General features: G+C 37.9%; 1 protein-coding gene across 3 annotated transcripts in view; it reads right to left on the reverse strand.

Moving 5' to 3' along the window:
- NCAPG2 (non-SMC condensin II complex subunit G2) overlaps nt 1-23,222 on the reverse strand; it is a 48,475-nt gene extending 25,253 nt beyond the window's left edge. Inside the window, exons 1-12 of one of the 3 annotated variants that reach the window (XR_003561324.2) lie at nt 22,763-23,208; nt 22,342-22,436; nt 18,892-19,083; nt 17,797-17,911; nt 17,168-17,325; nt 16,190-16,324; nt 10,393-10,487; nt 9,499-9,568; nt 8,718-8,804; nt 6,126-6,221; nt 1,168-1,293; nt 27-206 (exon numbers count right to left, since the gene is read on the reverse strand). Coding sequence is in view for 2 of the 3 variants with exons in the window: in XM_055708732.1 (XP_055564707.1) it covers nt 27-206; nt 1,168-1,293; nt 6,126-6,221; nt 8,718-8,804; nt 9,499-9,568; nt 10,393-10,487; nt 16,190-16,324; nt 17,168-17,325; nt 17,797-17,911; nt 18,892-19,083; nt 22,342-22,416 (1,329 nt within the window). In the remaining variant the exon portion in view is untranslated. Of the gene's footprint in view, nt 1-26; nt 207-1,167; nt 1,294-6,125; nt 6,222-8,717; nt 8,805-9,498; nt 9,569-10,392; nt 10,488-16,189; nt 16,325-17,167; nt 17,326-17,796; nt 17,912-18,891; nt 19,084-22,341; nt 22,437-22,762 lie in introns of all 3 variants that reach the window. The other 2 variants (XM_055708732.1, XM_014282437.3) reach the window with 2 other exon arrangements.
- Nucleotides 23,223-24,645: the final 1,423 nt, after the last annotated feature.

Below are 24,645 nucleotides of genomic sequence, written 5' to 3' on the forward strand. Positions count from 1 at the left end.
TTTTAAATTTAGAAAAAAGGATTTACTTTAAAAACAGAGCATCGGACATCAGCAGATGTTGTATCATATGCCAGCTCTCCAGTTAGTTTTTTTAAAAGATCGGCAAGAATTGCTGCAGGAATCATCTCCCAGTATCTGGATGTTATCTGAGTAACTCCAAGTACCCCCGTAGAGCGGACAACTGGGTGAGGATCTTCTAAGAGACTCTAAAAAAAACCAGAATAACAACAATGTGAGTATATGCATTATTGTGGCCCTGTTGCTGTTTGACATTAACCTATCATGAACAAATAGCATTCCATTACATTTCAATCATTATGCAAATTATCATACTATGAAAGAACTGTAATATTAATAGTTCCTCAAGTCATTTTATTATAAAGCAAACTAGAAAAGTTAAATCAGAAGCAAAATTAAGAAAAACACTGGACATTTTTTTTTAATTGGACTTTTGAAATAAGGTTTGGGTTTTTTAAATAGCTCACATTAAGTCCCGCATCTGTGGCTTAATTAAAAATATTCAGACTTCTATTTACATATGAGTTTACATTGGCCACTGTTCCTATGCAACAATATAAAAATTTTGAAATTCATTCAATTACCCAGTATTTACATTTTAAGGCCATACTCAGGATTTCCCAAACATTTTCTTAATGAAAATACTATGCCCATTTTTACTCATCTAGAGACCAGTAAGGAGTTTTTTTAGTTTTTCTCCATTATACTTTATTTCAGAAGTATTTAGTAATACGGTACTAAACTTCCATTGAATGCTTACACATTAAATACTAAACTTCCATGGAATGCTCACACATTAAATGTAAAGCTCTCTTCACCAGTCCTAGGTTAAGTAAGGACCAAGATTCATTATGCATCTAGTCTTTCAAAAGCTTCTTTCATTCACAGATTAATGGATAACAATACCAAATATTTCATTTTCAAAGCTGAAAATGGTGCATGTCATCTGTTGTCAACATACTACAGGAATTTAAAATATTAGTTTATTTTTATATTTTCTATATTTATATATTTTTTGCATCACAGCCCTGTATTTCCCTATGAGTACTATCCAGAAATTCCATACATTTTGATTGCATCAACAGCTTATTTTTGAGTTAACTTTGGTGGAAGTTTCATTTCTAACATTTTAGTTTCATAAAAACTTACAAAGAGTTCTTCGAACTGCTTCTGAATTTCATTGTCCATCTCTTCAGTGTTAAAACTGGGATTACGAACAGGAAAAGCATCAACAAACAAAAATGCTGCATTTGATCGAACTTCCGAGTTCCTGGCCTGTTCCAATGAAGGAAAAAAATATTTTTTCAGTAAAGTACAGACTGTTAATATCAAAAGGCATAACCTGTCAAATGCTAATCTCCAAACACTTTTAGCAAGTGTTTTTGATTAAGTAGATTGAAAACATTGATTTTTAAATGCCTGGAAGAGCTTACGGTAACATAATGGAAGAACTTATAGTAACATATGATTTAATTTTTTTTTACCTTACATTTCTGCCCATTCAGTAAACCCCAAGTTATTAGTACAATCAGCTTTCAAAGCATAGCAACTTCAATGACCCTGAAGAGTCATAGTCAGAGCCCTTCTGCTTTCTGTAATGGAGAATAAATCAAAAGCAGTTGGGATTTCTCTTGGTCACCTTAAAGCTCCTCTTCAGAATACATGAATCTTCAATGCAAGGAGATTGAATTAATTAAATTGCCTGTCAAGAGACATGATTTAAATGAAAAGCTCAAGCCTCTTTCTTCAGGAAAACAGTATTTAGAAACTAAGTACCATCAAGCCTGGAGACTAACCTATCCAACATAAACATACTCAGTTCTGCATTTAGGCACATAAGTAATAGGACCATGTTCTGAGCTCCAGGCTGCTCATCAAAAATCTAAGGCAAGCCTCATAACCCTCAGACATTTTACCATTTGCAATAGTTTTCAGTGTGTTACACTACACATTATACTCTTTGCAAATATAAGGAATATAAAGAAATATAAAGAAAAATGAAAGAAGCATATATTTAGACACTCGGTCAGTGAAAAATAGATTGGCCCTGTGGACTCATAAAAGATGGAAAGAGAGAGCAGGCAACGAAATGAAGAAAAAATGAAATTCAAGGTATCTCTGGGAGAAATCTGAAATCTATCCATCAGACTACATTTTATCTATCAAAGCCAGCAGTGAAATTATAAGAACCTGTGCTGACTTCTCTTGGAAGGAACAGGGAAGGAAGAATTGTTCAGATTTTGGGTCCAAGCTAAAACAAGTAAATATATATGTGTGTGTTTATGAGATTGTGTATGTACAGTGTAATAAAACAAGTAAAGTAGGCTTAATTTTACCAGCAAGATAAGAGACAGTTCAGGGAATCTCCTGATTATTTTAATTTCCAAATTCCAATTTTCTTCTTCCCTTATCATGAGACATTCACATCAAAGGCAGGGAAAAGAAAAGTTAGGATAATCAAGTAAAATTTAGAACTAAGTAAACTAAGGGCAAGTAAAACCAGAAAAATGCAAAGGAGCAACAATTATTTCATTTACGATTTGTTTTGTATTTCCCTTTTTGGCTGATCCTCATACGGTGGGTCCCATCTCTGAGTACAACCAAAAAATTCTAAATTCTTCAAGCTAACAAGATTAATAGTAAATCTAAATTTAATGCTATGAAGGCAAACACAGCCCATATATCCATTCTTTAGTTCGGGACTTGTGTTCTACTTTATTTATCATGGATAATGCAAAAAGTCTAAAAGTGAAGAGATTATAATTATTAATTCAATCCTATAAAGCTACAGAAAATCCTTTAACTTTGAGCTTGTTTATATTGAAGAATTAATGCATAACAAGTCAATATGTAAATACAGGGTGAAATAAACGCTTCTGTGGTAATACTTCATGTGAAAATTAATTCAAGTGTGGGTTTTTTGCAATAACTTAGACCCCCCCTACCACTGCTATTCCAGAAAGTTAATTTTCATAAACTTTAAGTGCCTTATATGAATTCCATTAGGATCACTATAATTCTGAACTGAGTACCCACAGTTTAAATTCCTGCCTTTAATTAATTGGAATTTATCCCAAATTATTTGCATATTCAAGCTTGTAATAGAGTAAATGTCTTCACAGACGCAGAACGTAAGACTTCAAATTCATATCCTATTTCATTCCACATTGACTTATCCCTGCAAGAGGGGCCTACAGTTATTTAAATGACTTTGTTTCTTTAAACTTGTACTTAAAAAAAACCTGAGGAAGTTTCACAACCTTTTTAAACAATATTATTTTAGTTCAGTTAATTTTCAGAGCTTTCTTTGAAGTTTTATCTAGTCTTACAATCCTGAAATTCACCTCCAATTATTTAAAACACTTTTCCCCCAAGTAAAAGTTAGTTTAAAAGTGGGAGATGTTAAAAAAAAAACCCAACCAAACACACCACTTTAAAGGAATCACTTCCTTCAGCAGCTTGAATTCCTGGAGGAGTGGTTCTTGACTTTTTGAGCTTGAAAAGAAATACCTTAATCACTATTTATCTCACAATAAATATCCATATATTTGTCTTGATACAGCTTTTTATACTAATAACCAATAGCTGCACAAATATCTCTGCTATGTTTGCAGGAAACTTACTTTTCATACTGAAGACATGAAAAAAAGATCAAGAAGTTATACAATGGCCTATATTATAAAAACCTAAACTTGCATAAAGGCTTATAAAAGACATGTAGGTAAAAGCCACAAAGGAATCTTGTGTGATCATGGTATTTGCAGAACAAGCAATTTAAGAAGAGAGAGAGAGCTATGCATTACCAATATGCATTCTTAGTTTAAGGATTTCAGAGGTGAAATCAAGTCGCTTCAACATGAACAATTCTGGAATCCTTTGTATTCTTACAACTGAAGTGTTTTTCCTTTCTGCAAGAAGGAGGGCTAAAGAGGTCCTTCTATGAATTCCCTTTCTCTTTTGTAACCAGTGTTCTAGAACAAGATTTATTCTTCACTATTAAATTACTGATTTGTACAGTGGCTAAAACAGGAGCACCAAACGGGTTATCTGAAATTAAACTGGTATTTCAAGCTTTGGAGCAGAATCCATACCACTAAGGACAATTATAAGCTTCCCTTCTTAGTTTTGTGTCTTAAACTACTGGTGATTCAGAGTCACAGCAACAGTTATCTTAATGCCAGATACTTAGCAGTACTCTACGAAAAAGAAAAATTATCTATACAAAAGCCACACAGCAAGACAGTGGCCTACCCAAAAATAAATTGCCAAATTTTGATGTTCAGTCACATATTTCCTTTCATCAATAACAAATATGGTACTAAATCATTTGGAATTCAGAATCTTTCCTTGCACTGAATCATTAGAGGATTCATATTACTGCTGCATTACTTTTTTTTACAATTCTTCCTTTACCATTCTGAAATCTATGTTCACAACAGTTGGACTGCTTTGCTGTATTAAAACAAATTCTCCATGACCTATTTGATAACGCCTGTTAACATCTAAGCTTGAAGTGCTTAACTACATATGTAGAAACTGTCAAGATAAAAAAACAAAAAAATTCCAAACCCAAGAAAAAACCTCCATCCAACCAAACACCACCAAAACATCCCTAAAATTCAAATTTGTTCTAGCAATGTAACAATTAGTGATGTGCAAATTATGAATAGCTGCAGTTAAAAACTTGAACCACTTCTGGAACTGGGAATTTCTCCCACTGTCTTGCTGCAAATCAATAATTAATCTTTTTTCCTCAAGTCAAACCATTCTGTTACATCTCTCCAAACAAGCCTATGCAGATTTAGTAAGGTTTGACAGAATGTTCCTCCAAAGTACTCTAATCTTGTATTTGAGTTGAGTCCTGGGCTTTGGAAAGTGAAAACTAGCCTTCATTTACAAATAGCAGCTCCCTTAAGAATGGAATACCATGTTTTGCTAAACACCCTGAAATTGTTTCTGAGATGCTAGTCTGGAATTTTGCTATGCTATCAAAAAATCAGTTTAAAACCATATTCTTTTTAGAGACAGAAATGTAGAAATTAAAACAAGCCATGCTTTGTAGCTCTTACTCTCTTGCACTGAGAATGTATATATATATATATATATATCTCATCCAGAATGATAGTTGTTTATATTAATTCTAAAGGGATAGGATCCAACCTTTAATGTAAGGCCAAACAAGATATTGGTCTACCAATGAGTCTTTCCACCCTCTCACTTCTACTTGTTTGAAACCAAACAGCTCTCAACTCTTTCCCGTAACTCAAAATTCATTTTAAACAAAGAAAATTGAATGAATGTTTCAAAAGCACTTAATTTGGCTGTAAAAAAAAAATGTATGTGTATGTTCTAACTAAAGGAATTTCATAACTTCAGACAAAATAAAAGCTGTTCACAAAGAAAGAAGCTTGGCCTATCTTAATCACAGAGTGTAACTGAGCAGGTAAATTGCAGCAGGTACCCTTTCATCTGTGCATGCAATCCACAGGAAGACATACACACTTACCTTAAAAGTACTAGAAGTCAGAAATTTCATTCTGAATGCTTGATTAAAAGCACATCCATAGCATGAATGTCTGTACATACTATTAAACTAGAATAAAATGTTTTCTAAAATACTACTCTAATAAATTAATTGAGCTGTATTCCAAGGCCAGTAATTAACCAGAAGTTGAGACTGAACCATTCTCTGAACGTTTCTGGCTTTGATGGAGTAAAGCACTCATCACTCCATTTCCAAGACCCAAAGATCTTGGAAAACAGAATACAATATTACGCCAAATTCCTGAATTGCGAAGACGACCAGAATACCAGACTTAGTGTTAGTGCCGCTATCTACTGCAGTCCTGGAAAGTACACTGTGTACCTATAAACAGAACTGAATTTCAGAAGTAAATTATATTAACAAATTAGAATATTTTTCTGCAAGCTATGCCTAATTACAATTTGCGACGTTACTCTGCTACAGCCGAGATGCTAAACACACAGATTTTTTTTGCCATAGCCATTTTGTTGTAAAAGCAATTATTAAAAACAGAACTTGTGGCAGGACCTCAAGATGTAGTAGTTTGAGAAAGACAGTCCTATTTTCTGAAAAGTATAATTACCTTCAGTGCTCTCCAGAGGATAGGTTGATACAATCTGTAGAGCATTTCTTCAACTCCTTCACGAACTTTACTTTGTTTATGAAAATAACTCAGCATCTGAGAAAAACAAACCAACCAATCTCAAAACCCGTTTTTAACAGTACTTTCTACATTCAAGAAATGTCATAGTTGCATCATTTTATCATTTATAAAAGACCAAAGCCATTCCCATACTACACAAAAAAAACCCCAAACTAGATGTATTAATAGACCCTGTAATTTATTTAATTCTCAAAAATCATAAAATAGATCTAATAAATATCACATTTTATACCTTTATGGATTCAATAAATCTATATATAGTTCTTCAACTTAGAAATGAAGTCATGGCTATAGAGTGAGTTTCACAGCACACACTCATTTTTGTTACAGTAAAAACCTACTCAATGTACCTGGCAGAAATATTTCAAAACCATGTAATTATGAACTACAGGTAAATAAGCCATTGCTCTGTTACAAACAAAGAAACATTATTTGGTAACTGGAGTTATCCAAATAAAAATCTACAAATTTAATATATTTTGTATGCATTGATGAAAAGCAAGTATCAGCACTGTTTGTGACTCAGAACCGTGCTTAGTTAGATAAAGTCCCTTTTACTTTTGTTTCTGAATTAAGCAGATGAAAAAGGAAAGTAGAAGACCATAAGAAAGGACATCATGTAACTTCTTAAGAAGTAATTCCTCCACCCAAAACACTGATCTTTGCAAAGAAGTTGACCCTCTAGTAATCAATACTTCAGATATTCACAACTACAGCTAGACAGGGAAGCCTGTGAATAGCATCTAAGGAAGCAATGCTATAGTGGAAGAATCCCTTTTCTCTTTTTGAAATATACTGAAGTAAAGACATTGTATTATTTGTAAGAGACTATGTAGCTCTTATTTCTACATGAAAATACTGATTTGTCGTTAACTGCGGGTTAGATCCATCACTGTTTTGTAATAGATGATATTAGAACAGCGAGTATCAGATACTGGCAAAATGGACAAAGGTTTTATAATCAGAACTCTGAATTCAGAAGGGAGAGGTATATGTGTTGCTTTCCCCTCTCTCCCCACTCTTTCAATAAAATATCTCAAACTTTGCTCAGGTGACTGGGGTTGGTTACTCTAAGTGCTATAGGAACTTCTCAATTCTAAAGGACCATTTAAAATCAAATTCTTGCATACTGAAAAACAATGCATCATTCAAATTTATTCTGAGAGTCATTCTCTTCACAACTCAAAGACAGATTTATTTCTATCACTGTCCTCTTTCAAGATCATGAGCTTCTGAACCTGAAAAAGATGAAATGCTGTGTCAGAAGCCTACTCCATCAATCAGGAATCACATGACAAGGGAACACTACAGGTATGAGAATCTATTTACATTTGATTAAAAACAAACCAAAACCTAAAAAACCAAACTAAAATAAAACCAATCACGGATCGTATACTGATATAATGAGGTATACCTTTCATATACTATACACTCCAGCATCTACATTTGGGAGAAAGCACCGGAGGTGAAGGGGCATAGATCAAATACAAATGCCTTGTCTTAAAAAAGGTTTATGCACTTACTCTGCTTCACATTCTGCTCATGAATAAAAGCCACAGATAGAAAACTAGAATCCGTAACTGAATCAAAGCTTGTCCCTATAAACATATATACAACCCACCCATATATAACAAAAAGAAAAAAACACGTTTAGTTCCAGACCCATCTATTAAATTTGCCTTAAGGAGCTTAAGACTTTTCATCCCTGTGATCAGCTATGGAAAGGTCAGTTCTCTAGGTAAAAAAAAGCTTAGCAACGGACTGCAAAAGCTATTTCCAGCACTCTGGAAAAATCCCCTTTTATTTCTACTTTTGAGCACCAAAGCTAAAATTGGTGCAAAACTATAAGCAGGTTCCTCCTTAAATTTGTTCTAATACTGTTTCTCTGAATATGCTGTTTTTCAGTATTTGTGGTGAGTTGGCCCTAGTCACCAGCTAAGCACCACGCAGCCACTCACCAATTCCCCTCCTGGTGGAGTAGGGGAGAGAAGCTGAAGAAAACAAGAAAACTCATGGGTTTAGGATGGATAGTTTAATAAGTAAATAAAACCAAAACAAGTGATGCAAATGCAATCACTCCGCACCTCCGACAAGTACACCAATGCCCAGCCAGTCTCCAAGCAATGACTACCTCCCCAAAATCCACTTCTCAGTTTTTATTGCTGAGCATGATGTTATATGGCATGTAATAAGCCTTTAGTCAGTTTGGGTCAGCTGTCTCCGACCCTCCCAACTTCTTGCTCATCCCCAGCCTATTCCCTATGGAAACAGAGTGGAGAAGAGAAAATCATGGAAGTACTGCTGACCAATAGCCAAAACATTGGTGTGCTACCTACACTGTTTTAGTCAACAAATCCAAACCACTGCACCATACAGGCTGCTTTGAAGAAAATAATTCCATTCCAGGCAGATCTAGTATAGTATTTTAGTATGAAATGGAAGTTTTCCTCTTTATAGTAACTGATCTGATTTTGATGCTACTAGTTCACATCATGCTTTACAGGAGCTTACCTCTCTAACTTTAGAATGAACAGAAGAACTTTTGGGAAGATGAATACCATGATGCATGAAATCTTGAATGCAGTTATGTTCAAGTTCCTGCAGTACAAACACACACATGCTACTGTGAAAACAATAGTAAGTACAGGAGACTGGGCAACATCTTACATTTTTCCCTAAAACAAACAACTGAAAATAGTTTTTTATACTATTTCTTACTTGGCTTCTGCTTGGCCCAATTTCTCCATGCTAGGGGCCTCTGTCTGCTTAAATTTATTTTCAAAGTTTCACAATACGCAATTAATCCAATTCTCAGAACCAAGTTTGGAATTCAACAGCAACTCTGTGTGATAAATAAGAGTTACTTGGTATCTGAAATTTAGCTGTAGTATTGTTATGATGCTGTAATTATGCTTTTAATCACCTCCATGGAAATCCACAAAACCTAGATAAATACATAAGCTATCAATTATATAGACTTGCACATACTGAATGAAAGCTTCAGTAAGTCAGATAACTAGTGTTTACAAAAAACATTGTTTATATGCATAGTTGTGCAAACCAATATTTCAGCAGCAGAATTAGAGGTGTTTAAATGCAGCAAAGCTGATCACAGTGGGCAAACTTTCAAAGTATGACATGCTGTTATTCTTTGACGGCACTGAAGAGGCCCTTTCTTAGGAAAATCATTCCTTGATGCTTGCTTACGAACATTTCTGAGGTTGAAAAGTCATGTATCTTCTCCACCTTGAAATTCAAAACAATCCAAATGAAATTTCAAGCACAGTATTACCTCTATGAATTCTCCTGACACCTTCTTCCAGGCCCTGAAGTAAACTTCTGAAATGTATTCCGTCAAGTATCTGTATTAACATATGGGAAACATTTTCAAGCAAGCATCCTAACTTTATGAATTGTATGTAGATAGGGTTAACAACATGACATTTTTTGTAAGTACCAATATTATTATTATTAATTCTGTGCGTCAACATTATTTTTAGAAGAAATTATCTTTAAAGTCTACACTGATTATTATAGACAAAGTTAACTGTTAGTTAATGAACCCAAGCACTATTAAAAAAAAAGTTAATATCTCTTATGGTGGGAAAGTCAAAATATCAGCACAGATATTTTATCATTATTCTCATAATGAATGCCTTTATAATTATAATGATGTACAAGTATACATTATTCTAACTGAAAGCATTTAGAAAACCTGTTTTTAATATGAAGAATTACTTCTGTTATAAGCATATTTTTCATCTGTCAGTCAAGTTCTTAGGCTATGATCCTGCAAGTCACTTGTTATTTAGAATGTCTCTAGAATCTTACTGAATTAAATTAGAGGTTGCTCATAGGAAAAAATAACAACACCTTAGAGAAGGAGAAATGGACATGCAATTCTCATACAAACACTGCAAGTAAGGCAGCACAGTTCATATGAAATTCATTGGCTTTAGTTAATGCTAAATAAGCATTTTGATACACCTATAATTGTACACATAGGCATGTGCAGAGCAACTATTAAATGAAGTTGCTGAAACAATTCAGTAGTTACATTCAGCAGATTTGAAGGTCTGTGGATTCTGATATATTTTATCATATACTAGGTACTTTAGAGTGCGAGATAAACAAGATTTTAGCCAAGCTCTTAACGATCATTAAGAACTTTAGCTATGATGCATACCTTGGAAAGAACTGTAATTGGTTTTTAACAGTTCCATGTATCATTTTAATGAAGTTTATATTCCAGCTAAATAAAAAGCTCAAGAATCTTCTTCCCTGTTAGAAGGGGAAAAAAGGAATAATAAAAAAGTCAAACTCCAGTAGAATACACAATTTAAAAGCCACCTCAAAAATCAGTAAATACAGAGCTTAAAGATTAAAAGAAATTACACCTTTAATTTTAAAAAGCATAGATAAAATTGTTGCAGAAAAAAAAGAGATTCTCAATTTTTAAACAGAATTCAAGCATTACTGTTATTTATACTGTAGAGAAAACGCAAAACAAATGAACATGTGGATTATATATCTGCCTGCATTTTTTTCAACATCCATTCTGCTTTGGTGTGACTTTAAGTAGCATTCCATAATGACATGGGACTGTGCAACTCAGGACCCTCATCAAGGCTGCATCATCAGAGCTCTGTGAAGGTACAATATCATTCCAGGATGACACTGTATTAATGGTGATGGTACAAATAAAATAGCATGACAACTCTGCCAGCATTGGCTATGGAAACATTTTTGAACAAAGCCACAGAAAACAGCTGGGCCACCAAGTACAATAAATATTCTGATTAGCAAGGACAATTCCTTTCCTACTGCCTTATGAAAGGTAATATTGCAAACCTCCTGGAGGGAGCTGCTCCAGTTCATGAAAACAGAGGAAAAAAAAAAAAAAAAAGTTTTCCTGAATCAGTTTTCTTCCATTTTAGCAAGCCAGAAATAGAGATGACAAATCTGATAAGCAACAGATTTTTTTGCAAGAAAAGGCAGGGGAAGGTTGTGGATGGAAGAAATAAACCATTGCTCTTCTGGAATCAGCAAGATCTGCCCATGGAATTAGAGCCTTACGCAGTATCTGTACAGACAGCCTCACTCTGGCTCATCTTACAGATGAAGTAAAGGCATCCACCTTCTGAGACTTTGAAAAGTTTGATCACACAAGGATAAGTCAGTCAATTGTAAGGGTCCTTTGTACCCGTTAGCTTTCTAGCCAAAAATAAGTCAGGAAAATTAATAAGGAACTGCAATAATAAAGAACACATTGGCAGAAGTTCAAAAGGTGCACTGAACAACTAGCAGAGCTTCAAAGGCACTTCCATCAAGAGCTGCACCTATGACAAAATAGAGAAAATACGGCTAAGAACACCAGACACTTTGAGCTAGGATATCATAGAGCAGGGGTAGAGGGAAGGAAGCATATACAGGTAGACACTGCCCTTTAATGGAACTGATAGCTTTAATGCCTTCATGTCAAGAAGAAATTCAGAAGATCTGAAAAAAATCAAGACCTAAAGGCAAAATACAACGTCAAGATCCTTGTCTACAGGTGTGATGGAATCCTTCCTGTTGTCAATGAGAGCTTCTTCTATCAAGAAAGAAAAAATTGAATGCAGTCAGTTATCTCCAACTTTGGTGGCATAATATGTACGTTGGAGTGCCAGTGGTGCACTCTTCCATCAACATCCCTAACAAACCAAAAGGTCAATGGAGTCTTGAACTACAGCCCCTCCCTCAGCAAAGTAAAGATGAGAACAAATGCAAACTCATCTCTTCTACAGTCCCAACAGCAAGGCAGATGAAGAAAAGTCACAAATTTAGGCAAAAAAGAATTCATGAAAGCTAGATTTCAGCAGATTGACCCTGAAAATTATAGTAAGTGCCTCCGATTTAATCAGCTGCTTATAATCACTGGATCTGAAATGATTAGTTATCAACATTCTCAGTATCATGAAAGGTAAACTGGCGACAAGTGAATAAGATTACAAACTTGTCATCTTTAGGGTTAATGCATTAACAGTGTTTATTATCCAGTACTGCTGTGCTGTGGACATAGGACCTGTGACTGTCAGCTGTACACACACTCTGACATTAGCAAGGAAGAAGAGAGAACAGGCTTACCTCTAAAACACAATAAGATATGCTTTGCAGGGCTCTCCAGCTGTTTGATTGGAAACCCCATCTGAACAAGAATGTTTCCATAAATCACAGAGACACATAAATTCAGAGGATCACTCTGCTAATGCGCCCTGAAAATAAGCCTCTGAGAAATATTACTCTGTGTTGAATGGCATCATCTGGGAAGGCAGAAAACCTGAACTCCCTGAACTTGCAATGAGACTTCAATGTGAAATTCTGTACCAGTTTAATCTGATCTAGAACCAGAAAACCACATTCCTCCCTTCCCTTCATCCTTGTATACAATGAACCAGCCCAGGCAGTTAATCTGGCTGAAAAATAATCTTACTATGAAAAACACTTGGTCAGCTACCTCCTTTAATCAATCCATGACACAGCTGCTTGAGCATTCATACTGCAGAAAGGAAAATAGGAATGCTAGCCCTTGGCAACACAGGATCACTGCAACCCGGAGTTACATCAGCTTAAGCTGCTATGGAGCTACACTCCGAAATGTGTACTCTGAAAATAATTATGTATGCTTTTCTTAGGAACTGTAGAACAAACCTGCAGGCATTAAAGGGAATATTAGCCCTGATATATAGGAGTTTGTTTTCATCTCAAGGCAATTCATACATCACGTTAACAATTGGTACAGCTATTAGCATTTTAGAAATAGACACAGAATGTGAAAAAAAGGTCCAGCAGAAATACTGGGGGCATGTCAGACACATTGCTACAAGAAATCTACCATAAGTGAAATGAGCCAGGCAGGGAAACTAGACAACACACAAGGTAGGTTGTCACAAAAACTAAACTCCCTCAAAATGCAAAATCCCATGCAGGACTTGCAACAGAAGTGCAATGGTCTTATAGCAACAGGAAAATCGTTTGAATACTTTGAATTTCAAGGCACAAGCTCCTATCTGCAGAGCTAGAAACATCCCAGGCAGTTACCATTCTGGATCTGTACTGGCAATTCACATATCGAAGCTGGATTTCACCTCACAAACTGAGACATCTAAATTTGGATATTTAAGTCCCTAGAATGTTTTCCAGAAGGCAGAGATTGCAATAGATCCTGTGTTTTATGTGCCAGCCCCATGTGGATGTCTGAAGCAACTTAGGTCGTTCACTTATACTTAAGCAATTAAAGCTTTCCCAGGACCTGTACTGATTAGGCTCCTGCGTAGATGGATAAATTGGTTTCAGACACCTAATGTAACTGAATCCTATCCTGGGGTCTTTCCAGAATGGGTTGTGGTTCCCCTTTTATTTTGAACTAGTTTCCTCAAAGATGTAAAGCGACTTGTGTATTCAGTTTGCGTAGGAAGGTTTTGGTAGGGGGGGAACTACAGGGGTGGCTTCTGTGAGAAGCTGCTAGAAGTGTCCCCCATGTCTGACAGCCAATGCCAGCTGGCTCCAAGAGAGACCTGCTGCTGGCTGGGCCTCTGGGGTAATGTATTTAAGAAAAGGGGAAAACTGCTGTGCAACAGCAGCTGGAGAGAGAAGCGAGAGCCTGTGAGACAACTCTGCAGCCATGCAGGCCAGTGCAGGAGGAGCTCGGCTCCAGGCACTGGAGCAGAGATTCCCAGCAGCCAGCAGCCTGTGGTAAAGCCCATGGTGAGGCAGGCTGTGCCCCTGCAGCCCAAAGAGGTTCACAGTGGAACAGATATCCACCTTAAGACACCACCCTGGAGGAGGGGGATGCACCTCAAGGTTGCTATGACCCCACAGAAAGCCTGGACTAGAGCAGGCTCCTGGCAGGACCTGTGGAGACAGAGGAGCCCTGAGTGGAGCAGATTTGCTGGCAGGACCTTTGGCCCCCCAGAGGACCCATGCCAGACCAGTCTGTTCCTGTAGGGCTGCACCCCGTGGAAAGGATACACGCTGGAGCAGTGTGTGAAGAACTGCAGCCCGTGGGAAAGACTCATGTTGGAAAAGTTTGTGAAGGACTGTCTTCCATGGGTGGAACCCCACACTGGAGCAGTGGAAGAGTGTGAGGAGGGAGGAACTGAAGAGAATATGTAATAAACTGACCATAAACCCCCATTCCCCATCCCCTGCACTGCTCAGGGGAGAAGGAGATAGAGAACCCCTGAGTGAAGTTGAGCCTGGGCAGAAGGGAGGAGTGGCAAGAAGGTGTTTTATTAACTCCACCCCAGCTGAAACCAGAACAGTAGTTAAATGTAAAAAATGGATAAGACTGGACATAATAAATGAGAGCCTATACTTACAAACAGTGGTCTAGATCTTTCACTATTATCAGAAAGGAATGGATGGACTAACAGAATGCAAATTCAACTCCCAGCCAGGAGCTGTTACTTTCAGTCAATTCTTCTAGCTACAAAGCTAAGGATTCAAGATTAAGGATTTAAACCACTAATGATCACATGCCAGAGCAAAGAGTGTAGTAAGGCACTCTCTGTATCTGCCTAGAAAGAGACAGGCATACAAAACTGAAAATGTGACAAAATGTCAAGAGACCAGAAGTCACCGGGAGGAAGGAAGAACAAAAGCTTAGGCAGAAAAGTAAATGTGCAAATTGTGACCAAATCTGCATATACTTGTGGGGCAAAGGGGATGTGTTTTGATATGCCAGGAGAAAGATTCAGTACCAAGTCCTATTATTACTGCTTTTTCCCCCCCCAAAAAAAGGGAAAAAAACCAACCAAAGAAACAAAAAGCCAAAGGAGTACAAACTCTCTTTAGAAAAATCAGCGGGGTAATTACTATGTGATGTATTAAAAATCTCACAAGACATGGAAGAAAAAGATAACTACAAGAAGTTTTTTCTGAAGCCTAGCAGCAGTTTCCTTTAACATATATAGTTCCCAAATATTTACTGTGTCTATAGGATTATGAAATATTAAAGCAATGCAGTAGATTCAAATAAAACAGAAGAAAATAATTAATACAGAATGAAATACAGCAAGACATTTCAAGTGCTGTACCAATGAACGCACACAGGTACAAACAAAAGTTCCCTTCCCAACTCTCACATTGCCTTAGTACATCCCAATTTTAGTCAAAACTAAAACATCTTAAGATACAATGCATAAGTAACAAAAAAAACCCCCAAAACTTAGTGTCAAGTATCCAAAGCCTGGTCTATGAAACATTTCACCTGATTTGTTTGCTACCACCATTTTTAAAATGCTGTATCTCCATGCCACCATAAGCATACAGCAATCTCAGAGCTCATTTTATGATAAAAGTTCATATACTACAAGAAAAAGAATATATATAGTTAAACAGGCAAGAAGTTAGAACTTCAGAGCCAATGTCAGGTTGTCTTGTCAACTACTCAGTAAAAAAAAGCTTGGATACTACTATCTTGGTGCAGAGGCACAAATTAGAAGCTACAATACAGCAATTCTTCACTGAGAAATGTAGCTAGTCAAAATAATTCCTATTTTGCTGTAAAGTTGCATTCTTCTTATGCTACTTTTAAAATTGACTATGGAAATGCAATCTTCTAAATGGAATCACTTAGAAGGGAAATTATTTTGCTACAAATTTCTGTCTCCAGTAAAAGAAAAACCGCTATAAAAGAATAGAATTATACCAGGGAATGGTTTTAAGTATTGAGGTACATGCAATGGAGCAAAGCACTTAGTTCTTATTACCTCAGGATACAAGAACTTGAATGATTATTTTGACATATAGTTTTACACTTCAGTCTGGAATAGGAATAAAGGGTTTTCCAGATGAAACAGAATATCAGCCATTTATAGCATGAGTCAGAGCTGATTTGTCTCATATTGCTACCTACCATACTGTGAAAAAAAGGCTTAATGTAAAACCATTAAACATAAACAAAGACCACTCAAATGAAATCACAGTAAAAGTTTGCTTACCTCTTCTTTTTTAATGTGTTTTACACTCATAAAACACTGAAGCAACAAGTCCTTGACTTCATTACTCTCCTCTGAATCATAATCAAAACAAAGTAACGTCTGATGTAAATTCCATAGACGAACTACATCCGCACCCTGACAGGAAGAAAAAAAAAAAAAAAAAAAGCCCACACTACAGTGAAGTAGGTATAGCTTTTAATGCAAATCATTATTTAAGAGATTTTAAATAATGAATTTGGAATGCACTGTCAGACAGAAGATTTTCAGATTTTAAAATTCTGAACATTATTTTACTTTCACCACAGCATTGGGAAAAATTACAAAAATATGAGTAACTGCAGAAATACTAATTTCCAACATCTGAAGACATGCTCAAGTATATTCATGCAAAATAGATGAAAACTGTATTACCTGAAACATTATACAATGAAAGCAGTTAACAGGGAAAAATAAAAGAAAACAATAAGTAAAGGAGAAATTTATTGGGTTAGTGCAAAAGTAGTATGCAAGAAGCTAACTTACACATTTAAGAAAAGAATTTCAGTCCATTAATAGAGACATAAGTTATTTGTAGACAGATACAGAGTAACATAAAATTAAGCTTCCCACATAAAAAGTCTCTATGAGTACCTGAACATAGTGCTTAAAACCCAAATTAATCAAAAGAGTTGCTATTGAAGCATTGGTCACTGAACTTTTCAAATGGGTGAAGGAAAACAGAGGCAAAAAAAACCCCAACTGACTCCTGAAATTGACTCCAAAAATCTTTAGTTTATTCTAGAGAAGGCAACATTGTAACATGTTGCTTATGCAAACAATAACACCAAAAAAAAGACTTTGTAAACACATATGCTAGGTTTCATTAACTGAGAAGCATTAGGACATTGAAAACAAGCTAACTCGAAATAAAAGGTATTTTTGAGGGATAATCTTGGAATATTCAGTAATAATCTAAAAGTTCATATAGCTTCAGCATACCGTAGCTGCTTTATTCAGGCTTTTTCTTAGAAGAATGATAAATAGTGTCTTCCCTAGCTGCTCCTTCCCTTCCAGTCCTTTCTCCCACCACATTTCAAACACACGTTGGATAGCACCCTGTAGGGTTTTTTCAGATTCAGGTAATGCAGGAAGAATACCTATAACAGTAATAAAATAATTATTTACTGCAATGAACCAAGTTATTCCTATAGAACACCACTCTGCTAGTACACTATTTACACTTCACAATGTTTACACATCTTAATAGGTTATTCTCACTATAGAGTTAACAAAGCTACCTAAATACCTAAGGGTCTAGCCAAGTTTTTGGATCAGTAATAACAGAATCTTAAGTTTTGCCTTAAAAATAATATAATCCACAGCATAAGGAAGGTTATCTATCATTGGGTGAACAGCTGGGAGAAAGAAATCTATCCAGCTTCTAGATTAAGTGATTTTTAAATAAATGCTCCCTTAATTTCGTGTCATAAAGAAAAACTCACATCAATACCAACTTCTCTCCTGTAGATTCTGTTCCACAGGCCAGTCAGGTCAACAAAAAGCCTAGTATACTCATCTGCTAAAAAGAAGCAGTATAATTCTATATTCTGCAAGAGGTAAATACACACCGTTTAATATAAAAACACATTCTAGAAGAGCTTCGTAGTTTACGGTTTCATCCACTGCAGGTATGGAAGCAGTAACTACAGCTGTCACTCCCTGGATCACAGCTACAGTTTGTTTCTGAAAGAAAGCAATGTTTAGGAAACAATTCTGCAGTTTATTTTATGTTCAGAAGATAATTATGACAAGAAATAAACATTAGCAACAGACACCAAAGCTGAATCGCTATTACGCTTCCATTCTGAAGAAAGGGTATACAGGCACCCAAAACCCATGAAATAAGAGCCAAAAGCATATATTTTTAAAGTACATCTGTTTCAAAAGGTTTGGAATGGGTTTTCAGCTCCAGCTAACTCTGTGACTGTACAAGTGTATCCATCCCTCCATTAAAAACTTCATCCGCAACAAAACCACTCAAAAAGACCCTAATGAGCAGGGTTTGTGCAACTCAAAAACACATAGATTGGTCACTTTAGAGCCAGGTATGTGATACTATAGGCCTCTGTATGTATGACTGATTTTCTACAAACCTCTAGGTGTCCCCAATGAATTCCCCACTGCATTTCTTTCTTTCTTCCAAAATGAAATAATCTTTTCCCCCAACAGTCTCAAGACTATGTAGACTACAGTGCAGAAGGCAGTATGTAAGGGTCTGAGTCAGAGAAATTCTGTGTTAAGCTAAATTTGTGGGAGGGGCGATCAAATCTAGACTTCATGATCTTCATTCAATAAAATGATATAATAAAACAGGTAGTGAATTTCTTATAGTATATGCCAGATAACTAAGGAACATCTGAGATATCAAGATTTATTTACTGAAATAAGACATATGAGAAGCCCACTCAACTAGTGAAAAAACTAAATCTGATCTTTCATAATTAAAATTTCAGCAGAGGTAATATTTTATAGTATAGACCAGTAATGAGTTCACCTTAACCCAAGCAGGACAGTTACAAGGTCAGTTAAGACTGGTGCAGGGAGGTGAAGTTTAGAATTGATGTTGTTTGATAACCCTTGCATGTTTTCAGATGCTATGAAAACATTCCACTTCCCAGAAAATATGAAATACTCATCACATTTTTATTTTACAAAATGTTTACCATTTCTGGAACTAACTCAACTTCCATGTCATCATCACTTTCATTATCTTCACGCTTCTGCCATCTTTCCACTGGGTTCTCCATCAAGCTGTCTGTCAACAGCTGCGTCAGTCTCTCCCATAGCACTACTTTTTGCTTTCTTGATAATTCTTGAAGTAGTTCATTCAAGTCAAAACGATCAAATTTATTTTTCTGTGAATGGTCAGAAGATATCGCACAATTCCACATCAGTGAGGTAGCTTATATTTCATCATCATACTTCCCAAGATTAAAGCTTTTTTTTGCATTAAGAATCGACTTCCATTCCTCTGCAGCGATAGAGATAAAATACCTTCTGGAAATTGTGTTTCTTTCAAAAATAGCATGAAAAAATCCTGCTGCTTAACTCTTCATTGTGAAACAAGAGTGCTTCTCTTAAGACTAAAGTCGGTAGCCCTTGCCAGCAATACCACTGAATATAAATCACATCCCCATAACATCAACTTCTGTCTCTCACGTGTTCCAAATACTTCATTCCCAACAGAGACAATTCCATACCCTTAGCTAAGAAGTTCAGAACTGCACAGAATTAAAGTCCCTGATCATATCTTTGCTATCTTAAATATAGATTGATGACGGCTGTTAAAAGAAAATCTTTACACAAGGACTAGAAATGCAAGTCAGTACAGCCCTAGGGGCAGCACTACAGATTTTGGCATACAATCTGCACAGAACAGTGCTCTGTATATGGCACTATTGTACTCCGGACTTAGGTGTGATGAGGGGGTTACATTAAGCCCACGCTTCCCTCTTATGCTTTACTGAATGGGAAGCCACTGTTAGTCTCTGTAACAGACTTCACTAAAAGACAGATCTGAACCATTTCCTCAGAAGAACCTTACCAGAAAAATTTACCTCAGAGACACAAAGAGCCTGTTAGCATCAAAGAAGGGTTGGCAACCTGCTAGGAAAGGGAATGTGCAGAGAAAAGAACAGAAGGAAAAACAGACACAGCCAAGAGGAAGTACAGATAATTTTTGAGGTTTAATTTGCAATACTGAAGACTTACTTGATCAAAACCACTTTGGAGGAAAGAGGGAGAATGTCCATGATCTTGAAATAAAAATATTTTTAGTTTGCAGATACACTCAAAAACAGGAACCAAAAAGAAAAAGAAAGTTGAAGGGAAAAATAAAAATAGAAAAATAATGAAAGAAGCAGCACTAAGTATTAGAAGGCTCACAGAAGGGCATGAGAAGAAAGATCCTGTTACATATTTATAACAGAACTTCTATCCTATTCTACAGCTAGAAACAAATATAATAAACCAAAGGCCACACAGGGAGTACTGCAGACCTCTACTTCAAACAAACCCAAAAGACAGGATATTAAGATTGTATGGTTTTGAACAAAAAGAATGAATTCATAATAAGACTAGAGCTTTCTGATCTTCCTTTGGCATGATATGGTATAGAATTATTCCAAAACCTATGAGAGATAAGGATGTCACTGAATGATAGTTGTATCTGCGATTTCTGTTTTCCTATGAAATAATGTATTTTCTTGAATTGGAATGGATTTAGTGGAAAAATGTAACACCACCTGATAAAGACCTCAAAGAGCAACACCACAATACTGTAACATTTTTAAAAGATTACAAAGAAAGGTGAAAAGTCCAAGGCAAATCTTGAAGGAAAACTAGCAAAACCCCTAGATATAAATGAAGCAAAACATTGAGAGAAAAGGAAAATTAATGGGGCGTGGAGAGGTGGAAATGAGAGACATTCAAAGAAGTAGCAGAGCTAAGAACAGAACTTTAAGAAAAGTTAAAATGGAAAATTCTGTGGCCAGAGCACAAAATAGGTAGAAAAAGTAGGGCATAAATAGAATATGAGAACTAAGGAAAGCAGTGAGGCTGTAACCACACTTTCCTCTTCTTTCTACATTTATGTATCTACTTCTAAAGGACAGGAATACAATACCACAGTCTCCTCCAGAAAAACAATCAAGAATTACTCAAAGGAGATCTTAAAATGAGGATCTTCATCCTAAGATAAGACCTATCAGGGAGGGTTTAAAAGGAAATGAATAAAATAACTCAGGTCTCTCAGACAATCAAAAAGTAATTTGGATATTCAAGATCCCTTCCTATGAAGGCATGAAGACAGTTTTAATCAATATACTCATTATAGCGGGTAACATACTGTTTCCAGAGGTATTGGCAACAGCTGAAAACTGTTTTAAGACAAGTCATGTGAACTGGTGATGAAAACCCCATTTTTAATCCAAATAGACCAAGATATGTTAAAACAGACTACTTAGATGAAGATGGCAGAAACAACATGACCAAATTAATTGAAAAGGAAATGCTGCAAGTACTGTATGTTATCCTAAACAGAATAGCTTTTTGTTAAAGTGTTTATATTTGGGTGAAAATGGGACAAAGACTTCAAGCAAAGGCAATTTGGTAATAAAGTTGTCATCTATAATTACATACAGGAGTGCAAACGAAAAACCTAGCAAATTTATTGGGATAAAGAGATTCAGTGACGTTTATGAAACAAACATTTCGAAGCTTACTACACAGAACATGATCCCTGTCACAGAAATTATAGGTTTAATACTTTTGTTACTTTAGAAAATTAAGTTATGCCTCTGTAGACATAAGAAGTCAACTGATCCACTTCTTTTATCCTGATACAGGTAATATTAGGATAATACTGATTAGAAAGCTTAAGAAACTAACCCGACAATACCATTTATTGAGGCTATCAGAGGATGTTGAGGAGAAACTGCGTATATCTTAATACCACATAGACTGAAACTTAGTAGAAAAAACAACAATCTAAATTATTATATCCGATTACCGTGCAATATCATATATACAACATGAGAATGAACTTTGCATTAGTAGATTTTGATGGATTTGTTTTGTTCCTCCTGCTTCTCTCCACACTAAATTTAGAGAGAGCACGCTATCCCCATCCCTAAAACATTCAGTGATAAAAGAACTATCAACTACAATTACACAAGGACTAAAGAATAAGTGGACAGCCTAAACGATTTAAAAGAATTAACAAATACTAGTGAAACATCCTTCTGCTATGTTTGTGTATTCAATTACACAGCAATAACTCTTTCATAAGTTGAAATATTAAAAAAAACCCAATACTTTGACATTACATTAATACTTTTTTTTCCCCAGTATTACCATGGTACTACCATTTGTTCTTAAAAGACATAAGCTGTATATACAACAACCAAATGTTAAAAAATTAGTTGGTTTATAAATAGCAACATTTCAGATTCTACAACTTTGTCGACTGTGTTCCCTTAACTTGTTTTCTACAGCAATTATTCTAGCACATCTGCAGGTACCAGAGAAATAGTTCTGTCTCTACACCACAAAATTTCTGCTCTAATAACAGACTTACAATTTCATTAGTTACACATGTATCTTGTCTTACTTACAGAATTCTGAGTATAACACAAGAAGTCTTCAATTGACTCTTTAGACACAACTTGTAAAAATGCTTCACGTTTCATGGTGGTCTTGTTTTTCCTTGCTTTGTGAATGAAATAAGACAAAATGTTAGAGAAAGTACTGTCTCTCAAAACAAGATCACAATTGGCCTCAATGAAGAGCATATGAGCTTAGATTCATCTACATGGTTACAAATAAATGATGTTTCCCCTCCAAAATACTTTTGAATCAGCACTTAGATTTGTAACAGCACTAGGCTGCAGTACTGGGACATTTTGGTTTTAGTTCACTTTCCAAGTCTTAAAACAAGAACTTCTAATGGTTACTTCGATTTTTAAAACTAACAGTGTATCCAGCACACACCGCCCATTTAGCTAGCCATCACTCCCAGTGACAGCATTTACTTACACGAAAAGCAAAACACTCGGTCCTTTTCCCTCTTGCCAAGGAGGGCTCTGACAGACGGGCAAGGCCGCTTTCCGGCACCGAGCGCTGACTATGTCCCCAAGCACTCCTTCCAGCCAGGCCCTTCCCGCACCTGCCACCCAGGAGCCCGCCGCACCCGGCCTCCGCTGCGTGCGGGGCGGCAGCAGAGACAGGCCGGCTGGGGGGCCCGTCCCGGAGCAGCCGGGCGCTGGCTACTGCCCCGCCGCCGGGCAGGGCCCCACAGCCCGCCGGGTGCGCCCGAAGCGGCAGGAGGCTGAGGCCGGGCGGGCCGCTTACCTGGCGCTGCCTCAGGAGGGAACCCCCGCGGAGCTGCGGGCCCCGTTTCTCAGCGGCCGGGGCTGCCCGCACCGGAGGACACCGAGCGGCGGCGGCGCGGACGGGACGCGGCAGGGCTGTAGCCCGCCCAGGAGGAGCCGCGGGTGCACCCAGGGCCGCGCCGCAGCCCGCCCAACCCCACGCGCCGCTGCCCGCGCTGACGCTTTCAAATCCTCGCGCGGCGGCCGTTGGGCGCGGGCGGGATCCGTCGAGCGCGCGTCTCGCGAGAGCTGGGCTGCGGCGCCACCGAGGGGAGGGCGGGGCGCGCGCGGTCGCGGCCGTTAGAGCGGGGCCGGGGCCGCGTCCCAGGAACGGGCCGGGCCTTCCCGCCCCCGCCCGGGTGGGAGCTGCGGAGCCGCCTCCCGCCGGGGCCGGCGTTGGTCCCGTCCCGCGGGGCACCTGCTCTGGCGGGGGGGACTGCAGGGCAGGCGGCCGAAGGACTGAGGAGCCGGGGCCCGGCTGCCTTGCGGGGGGCCTGGCTGCCGGGGGTGCCGGCTGCCTGGGGTGCAGACCCAGCTGCGGGCAGGCCTGGGCATCCACAGCCCGGGCGTGGGCCGCGGTGCAGTGCGGTGCAGGCTGTGCTGCTCTGTTTGGGATTTGGGAGCCCTGAAGCGCTTCTCCACCGCTTCCCCTCAGCAGTGAAGGCTGGCTGGCCTGCACGGCATTCCGTGGAGGAGCATCCAGGTGCTGCTGACAGGGAGTAAACCTGCGTACCAGTTACTGTTACCTTTCTGTGGCTACTTCTGAAGTCTCGGTGACTTCAAACAGGGATAAGACGGTTTTAGTTAAATTCATGTACAGGCTTAAGGAACAGTGTGCTGCCTTCCATGGATCTCGGGGAAGGTGGACACACTCTTCTGCTGTGGTTTGACCCCGGCCAGCAGTCAAGCCCCACGCAACCACTGGCTCAGTCCCCCCATCACAGGATGGGGGAAGAGGGTCAGAAGAGTAAAAGTGAGAAAACTTGTGGGTCAAGGTAAAGACAGTTTAATAGGTGGAGCAAAAGCCACACATGCAAGCAAAGCAAAACCAGGCATTCATTCACCGCTTCCCATGGGCAGGCAGGTGTTCATCCCAGGAAAGCTGGGCCCCATCATACATAACAGCTACTTGGGAAGACAAATGCCATAATGCTGAATGTTCCCCCCCTTCCTTCTTCCCCCGGCTTTTATACTCAGCATGACGTCATACGGTATGGAATATCCCTTTGGATAGTTCAGGTCAGCTGTCCTAGTTGTGTCCTCTTCCAGTCTGTTGTGCCCCTCCAGTCTTCTCACTAGCAGGGCCTGAGAAACTGAAAAGTCCTTGACTTGGTATAAACACTACCTATCAACACCTAAAACCATCAATGTGCTATCAACTTCGCCCTCACACCTAATACAAAACAGCCCTGCACCAGCTACTAAGAAGAAAATGAATTCTATCCCAGCTGAAACCAGGACATATTCTTACAAAGCATTTATGCTAGCTCACAGAGCCTGCATCATACATTGCATTACACCAGTGACTTTCTTTCTCCAAGAATGCTT

This window comes from Falco cherrug, chromosome 4, assembly GCF_023634085.1.
Source record: "Falco cherrug isolate bFalChe1 chromosome 4, bFalChe1.pri, whole genome shotgun sequence".
NCBI classification, from domain to species: Eukaryota; Metazoa; Chordata; class Aves; order Falconiformes; family Falconidae; genus Falco; species Falco cherrug.